Source organism: Haliotis rubra, unplaced genomic scaffold (assembly GCF_003918875.1).
Source record: "Haliotis rubra isolate DU_JTF1 unplaced genomic scaffold, ASM391887v1 Scf25, whole genome shotgun sequence".
In the NCBI taxonomy this organism is placed as follows: domain Eukaryota; kingdom Metazoa; phylum Mollusca; class Gastropoda; order Lepetellida; family Haliotidae; genus Haliotis; species Haliotis rubra.
Window position 1 is genome coordinate 1,006,380 of NW_025766558.1, and position 7,827 is coordinate 1,014,206.

General features: G+C 44.2%; 1 protein-coding gene across 2 annotated transcripts; it reads right to left on the reverse strand.

Annotated features, from left to right (window-relative positions):
- On the reverse strand, positions 1-7,437 carry LOC124279374 (serine/threonine-protein phosphatase 6 regulatory ankyrin repeat subunit C-like). 2 transcript variants are annotated; one of them, XM_046715189.1, is made up of 2 exons: positions 7,313-7,437; positions 1-5,083 (listed from the first exon to the last, which is right to left on the reverse strand). In XM_046715189.1, exons 1-2 carry the CDS (start codon positions 7,315-7,317, stop codon positions 3,286-3,288), a joined length of 1,803 nt encoding a protein of 600 aa, XP_046571145.1. In that variant the 5' UTR covers positions 7,318-7,437; the 3' UTR covers positions 1-3,285. The 2 variants fall into 2 exon arrangements, with proteins under 2 accessions (XP_046571145.1, XP_046571144.1); XM_046715188.1 differs by lacking the exon at positions 7,313-7,437 and adding an exon at positions 6,740-7,104.
- Positions 7,438-7,827: the final 390 nt, after the last annotated feature.

Consider the following 7,827-nt stretch of genomic DNA (forward strand, 5'->3'; position numbering starts at 1 on the left):
TCTATAAACACCTTGTTTATTCTAATAATGGTATATATGTAAATATATAATATATGCGTATAATATACATTTTAGCAACAACTGACTGAAGCACTAGATTCACAAAATAATCTCTATGACATTCAACAAAATAAACTCACGAAAACAGTATAACAGTCTAACAACCTATTGGGCATGCATGGCGCCCGCAAACTCCCGAGACAATATCCAGTTAATTCGAAAGGGATAATATCCATCAATCTGTTCTAAGGGGAAGACATCCAGTTGTTAATTCTAACAGGACAATAACAAACTGTCAGTTCTAACGGGATAATATCCAACTGTCAGTTCTAACGGGATAATATCCAACTGTCAGTTCTAACGGGATAAAATCCAACAGTCAGTTCTAACGGGATAATATCCAACTGTCAGTTCTAACGGGATAATATCCAACTGTCAGTTCTAACGGGATAATATCCAATTGTCAGTTCTAACGGGATAATATCCAACTGTCAGTTCTAACGGGATAATATCCAACTGTCAGTTCTAACGGGATAATATCCAACTGTCAGTTCTAACGGGATAAAATCCAACAGTCAGTTCTAACGGGATAATATCCAACTGTCAGTTCTAACGGGATAATATCCAACTGTCAGTTCTAACGGGATAATATCCAACTGTTAGTTCTAACGGGATAATATCCAACTGTCAGTTCTAACGGGATAATATCCAACTGTCAGTTCTAACAGGATAATATCCAACTGTCAGTTCTAACGGGATAATATCCAACTGTCAGTTCTAACGGGATAATATCCAACTGTCAGTTCTAACGGGATAATATCCAACTGTCAGTTCAAACGGGATAAAATCCAACTGTCAGTTCTAACGGGATAATATCCAACTGTCAGTTCTAACGGGATAATATCCAACTGTCAGTTCTAACGGGATAATATCCAACTGTCAGTTCTAACGGGATAATATCGAACTGTCAGTTCTAACGGGATAATATCCAACTGTTAGTTCTAACGGGATAATATCCAACTGTCAGTTCTAACGGGCGCGGTTATTCATTGCCTGTATTTCATTAGTTGGTTTACGGACATTTTTGGTCAAAAGTCTGCATCGTTGGTAGAAACAAATATGAAACATAGCAGTTTCAAAACAAATAGGTAGGTAAGTGGAAATATTAAAACGTAATGTTACAAGAATGTACATTTAATAGCCAGACACTGATTTGGGTATTGGTGAATCGATAAATAATATTGGCGGTGGTTCAGGGGGTTCATGGGGTTCCTGCCCAGGTTTTTCTTGTCTTAGTTGCGATAGGGAAACGATCTGGGATCGATATTCTCTGTAAGACTCTTGGATTGGGCACTTAGATATCTCCTTTCAAATGTGAATCTATTTTGTACATTCCTGTCGTTTCTGTTCAGTGGATCCGTAAACCAAATATATAAGAAATCTAACGCGTCAATAGTACTGGTGGTGAAACACGGTGCACAGCAAGGTGCAGGCCTTCCTTCCCAGCACTCTGTCGTCATGATGGCTATAGATTAATAGCACTACTACACCTGTATGGAGACACACGATAATACGCCAGGCGACGACAGCACATTGACTCGTCACACATTACATTCGTTTACCGTCTGCTATTCTCTGCATGGTCTGATGCTGTTGGTGAAATAATAGAAAACGTACACTTGGATAACTTGATGACGTTTGATCTTTACGTGTGGTAATAACACTACTTAACTTAGGAATACAGGGGCTTGGTTGTAGCTTAAAATACGTCGTTTCCATGGCAATATCAGACACGGCGACATTTGAAATCAATGGGACAGGTTCAGCACCAACGGGCCGCTCAGTGTTTCCCTAGCAAAGGTTGAGCAGTACATTATATATCTAGTAGTAACTGATGGGGATCATGCATGGCACAGGTCGACCAAGTCATTACAAGCCAATGTTCAGCTGCATACATTGAGAATGCTGGAGACAAATATATCATTCAAATTTTGATAGGAATACTAGTCATTCCACTACAGACCAATGTTTACTTATGGTCTAGAAACACTTGCATATCTCTGTGCCCCTATTAATAGTTGAATAGTACACTACCTGTAATAGCTACCTGTTCACTAACGCAATCTCCGCCGCCCCCAAACTGCCGTGACTTCCTTACTTTTACACAGAAATGCCATATTTGTAGCACCATATGAAGTCGCTCTCCGGTAACCTGTATCAGCACCTCTAGAGGGCCCCTCTACAAATACAGTGCTGGTTTAGAAGACGTAATGCATGAGGTGCGACCGTCACATATGAAACCTGATGAAAACTTAAATGACAGTCAAGAATGTATACAGAAGAAAGACATAGTTTGGGTTTTCCCGATGCCCAGAAGACCATGACCGTACCCCAATAAAGGCTCGCATCACGGTCATAGGTCCATATATAAAAGTCGTGAAACTGGATCTCCTAGAAACAGTATGGTCCATGCTGTTTTACAACACACAGCGGTTATTTACGCATACTCTACTCAACATGTTAGGTGCATACTCATAATACTGACACTTATGACTAGTAATACTTTTGCATGATCTGTTATCAATACTGAGGCTCTAATTAACGCTATACTGGCTCTCAATATCTTTGTCGTGTTAACATCCCTTCCTTGACACAGTTATATTGTCACTCCTGGCTAAATTGGAAGGTAATAGAATGAACTTACCTCCAAGTTATCGCATTTTACCTGAAACCTGACCCTCGTCTCGCGAGACAGGCGATATTACTAAGACCCCCTTACTGATGGTTTCTGTACGGCTGTGCGCAAGTCCAGGATGTACTTCCGGTCTCATGTCCCACGTGGTCTAGCTTTTCAAACCATGACACCAACATTTTACGGCACATTTGCTTCAATAAATACTTTGATTATTTTCCTTTTAAATTCTAAGTTCTCTAGAATAGTTCTGAGATCGACCAGATCAGAAATCACCATTCCCGTTACAGAAGCAGTTTTAGATATTCATCCAGTAAAGATAAAATGGCCGTTCCTTAACATGACAAACAACAGTGACATGACAACAACCCAGTCATACCAATACAGTTAGGCCCTTTCTCTGGTTCTATGATAGATACATCTATGAATTCTTGCAATCAAAGTTTGCTTTAACATTTTCTGAAACTGTAAGTGAACAATATTGACATTTACTAATGAGTCATGTGCAATGATTGGCGTCCATCTAAGACCGTTCTGGGATAGGTATTCATATCGCAGCTTCCCGGAAACTGGGCCAACTGCACTGGGAGCAGCTACTCGGTGAGATCGCTGTAGTCCAGGAAGTTCTTGAGAACATGAGGCAGTTTCAGCTGCCGAATCTTGTTGGTGATGATCTTCCCGGGCCCTAATTCTGCCCTGATCTGCTTCCGACAAAGACAAAGCAGAGACTGTGGCGCCTGGATGTGCTCTTGGACACTGGACAGGAAGGTCTTGTTGATGGACGCTAACTTGTCCGACTCGGACAGATGAGATCGTAGAACATTGGCAGCCTCCTCACAATATGTGCTGATTAGCCAAACGATGACTTGAAGTTTTTGTTTGTGCAGAGCGTGCTCAATAGCGTTGCATGGCCCACAGGAATTGCTTAGCGCGGATCTCATGTTGAACCTACAGTTTGATCTCAGCAACAACTTCAGATTTTCCATGGAAGACTGGTCGACGGCAAACCACAACGGTAATGTTCCTGCATCGTCCTCAATATCCGGGTCGGCTCCGTAATCCAACAACATTGACAGCAGAAGAGGGTGGTTGTAGAAGACGGCTTCGTTGAGTGCTGTCATGCCGTGAAGGCCACGATAGGTTGTCTTGCATCCCGCCTGCAGCAGCAGCCGGGCGGTCGTTACCTGCTTGGTGTGCACTGAGCTGATCAGTGGCGTGATTCCATCATTGTTCTGGGCGTTGATGTCAAAGCCTCTGGTGATCAGTTCTTGACAGCAGTCCTCGTTTCCGCCAGCGGCAGCATAGTGCAAGAGACTGTGGCCATTGTTTGGTCTTTTGTGGAGATCAGCACCGCTGGTTATCAGATACTTCATAACCTGTACATGCCCCTTGAGGGCAGCCATGTGTACTGGCGTACATCCCAGAGAGTCTTGACTATCGATTCTCGCTCCTGCGTTCAACAGAAGACTACAACATTTGAGTTTGCCTCGTTCTGCCGCCAGGTGGAGGGCGATACGCTTGTTGTAAGCCACCATATTAACATTGCACTTCCAATCTATGAGCATAGCCACAACGTCATCATGACCATTCATGGCGGCCATCATGAGCGGTGTGAAGCGGCGGATGTCCTGAGCGTCTATCTCGGCTCCGTTCTGCAGGAGTATCCCGCAGCAGACGCTGTCGCCATGTTGTGCCGCGTAGTGGAGGGCGGTGGCGGCGCTGTGGCTCATGCGGTTCACGTCACACTTGTTGGACAGAAACAACTTCAACAGCTCCACATAGCCCTTCTCGGCAGCACATATCAAGGGAGTATTGCCAAATGTATCTTCTTCCTCTAAATCTGCCTTGGCACTCACTAAAAACCTGCAGACACTCAAATGTCCATTTTCTGTTGCACAGTGTAGGGCGGTTCTCTCGTGGTATCCTCTCCGTCTGACAGAGGCGTGGAAGGCAAGCAATCGCTTCACGACTGGCAAGTGGCCATTCATAGCGGCGAGGATGAGTGGAGTGTCCTCTTGCGTGTTTCTTGCATTAATATCTGCATTGGCATTGATAAGACATTGTACACAATCAACATGTCCGTCTGCGGAGGCGTTGTGTAGCGGTGTGTTCCCCAAAGGCCCACTAGGAGACGAGGCATAGCAGTGCGACTGCAGCAGCTGCTCCACAATAGGTGCTGAGCCCAGTTTGGCTGCCACTGCAAGAGGTGTGAAGTGATCAGCATCCCGAATCTCGGTTGGAACTCCAAACTTCAAGATGGCGGCCACGCATCTCGGACACTCCTGGTTGATAACACCAAACAGCTCCTGGTGCAGCCCCTCTTCACTGATGCCGCTGTTGACGACGGAGGCAACCAGTCGACAGTCATGCTGTTCCACGTCACTGAAGGCACTGCAAGAGAAGCTGGAAGTCAGACATGTTATGTATAAGTTTTGATATTAAGTGGGTCAGTACAATACAACAGTATCCCTGTTACATGACGGTCTGGTTTACAGAGGTACCCACGGAGGAACTGTTCAGCCTGGAATACCCACATGGGCGGCGTTTACGGGGGAACCCTCGAGTAAGAATTCAGCCTCTAATACCCACATGGGCGGCGTCTATAAATCATATCTCTCTTACCAACGGTAAAGTCCTAGCTGGTAGTATTTGCAAGCAAACGGCCGTACATAAACCGTTCCAATCGGAGATATGGGTGTACCGTTGGTACGGTGTGTACTTTTACTGACAACCGGAAGTCGGTCCTACAGAATATCCTACAGAGTAAATTAAAAACGAGTCAAGCTCAAATCTATAATGACTGGACAGGTTTTGATTGGCTGAAGAAGTGGTCTGGGATCCCTTCGGGTTTTTTTAAAATATACATGTATTTTTAATTAAGATAACTGTAATTCCGGGGGTAAATGTCAGTCCAGACAACCAACTGCCGGGACTTTTACAGTAACAAATTACAGTGTAGTTTCTGATACTACCTTCCTGACACACTGTTTCCGGCTATCACACACACCTGCATCTTGTCAGAGACCCTCACATGCTGTCCTAATGTGGATCAAGGCCGACCCTAACACGATATCAGGAAAGCGGGAATAAGGCCGGCGCGTCGTGTCTCGCTCCAACTATACAGTATCTAACACCTCATGCCGCGTCACGAGTCAAACTAATTCCTTGTCATGCACTATTACTAAATATACAGCATCGCTATTGTTGTCACACATATTTGTCATATTCATAATTACCTACGAGACGTGTAAGGAGCGGTTCATAATTTATGGCTAGGGGGTGGGTGTGTGATGATGATTATATCAGTCATAGGTTCTTCCTTAGACACAATCCGCCACTACACGGGATAGAATTGTTTGTTTGTTTGTTTGTTGTATTCCAGCTATGTGACGGCGGTCTGTAAATAATCGAGTCTGGGCCAGACAGACCAGTGATCAACAGCACGAGCATCGATCTAGGCAATTGGGATACGATGACATGTGTCAACCAAGTCAGCGAGCCTAACCACCCGATCCCGTTAGTCGCCCCGTACGACAAGCTAACATGGGTTAATGCAGACAATTCTACCCCGGATCTTCACGGGTCGGATCGTAAAGTGAGTGAGTGAGGGGTACGCGGGAAGGATGTGCTGCAAAGATGCATATTTACGTAGATGTCCGGGCGCACATTTTTAAAAGGAAATTGTAGAAATTTACAGAAACATGTCAGGGAAAATGAGTAATATAAAATGGTTATTTTCAACGAAAACAATTTTACATCCTCAAAACCCAGGTGCACTGGAGGATGTAAAACTGGAGCTGACGATACTTTTCTCCTTCCGCCCTAGCATGGAGATTCCTGGGCACATACATCAACCGACATCCAAACACATGGATTATATATTCGTATTCATTACTATCCAAGACCTCGTTTCATCTGTGAGAAACACGTAGCTGTGATGAAACGTGTTTGGAACATTGAACTTCTTACAAACGGTGCGTAGATAACATTTAACCATTCAACATGTATACGTGCACACATACAACACCAAGTGTCTACAGATCTCACCTCATATTGTTGGTAAACCTATCGAACGAACTGCAAGGAATCTCCCACTGTGTCACCCTATGTATACATGTAATGCTTGAAGCACGCGACCTCATCTAATATTCTTGGAATAATGGTTCAGTGGGATCGGTCCGTGTAACTATGTGTACGGCGGAGTGGTGCAGACGGCGAGTCAACGCTGACGGCCTCCATCCATCCAGTCTAACGCAGATGTAAACATGTCTAGTACGATGCAGTATTAAGGCCGAGATGTATTCCCCGCAATCCCGCGCGAGAAGGTATCACGATGCTCTAATGACAGGATACGGGGATGATATATCAATATTTATCTGAATTTTATCAAAATGACGCGACTCAAATATGTAGTAGCTAAATTTACGCACGCACATTCCTAAGTAGAAGTCGGTTGGAGCTGAGATGGTAAACAGGCTGATATAAATAGCATTTCGTCTGGGGTAAACAACACTGACCCGGGCTGAGAACACGACTCGGCCATTGCCATAGACGATGAAAATATCAGTTACAGGCTGATGTTGCACAGTTTCGTGCACGGCGTGCTGTGTGTACACTCACCTCATTTTGACACACAAATGGAAGATTCACTGTCACTGCACGTACTGTGCATTTCCAGTCAGGTCGAGCGTGTCACTGTAAACACCAGTCGAATCACGGTTCCTCGTCATAATGAGATCATGTGATCAATACGATTAAAGGGGCATAACTCCATGGATCTTATCGTCAAAGCAGTAATCCATCGTTCGTGTTGGTGGCAGATATTATTAGGATGCTGACCCCACTATCCTGAATCCCGAAAACCACCTTAAGTTTCCACCCCGTTTGCTCACCTCTGAATCACAAATACTAATGAGCACAACTTTGAACACTTCAGAATTCACTCAACGAAGTCTGAATGTCGATCACAGAGGACACTCATCCATGTTCATGAATGGGTAGCGAGTTGAAGATAGAATTACTACAAAAGTATTGAAAATGCGAAGGAATTTCTATGTACACCATTTTTTAAAAGGACAGTTGAACCAGCGTACCTCAAGCAATTTTATTTGAGTCCCGCGTGCCACATCAATTAA

Coding starts and splice junctions, on each gene's coding strand:
- LOC124279374 (XM_046715188.1), bottom strand. CDS start 6,834: ATGAGGTCGCGTGCTTCAAGCATTACATGTATACATAGGGTGACACAG. Junction 5,084..6,739: donor AGGTTTACCAACAATATGAG/GTGAGATCTGTA, acceptor CTTCTCTTGCAG/TGCCTTCAGTGACGTGGAAC.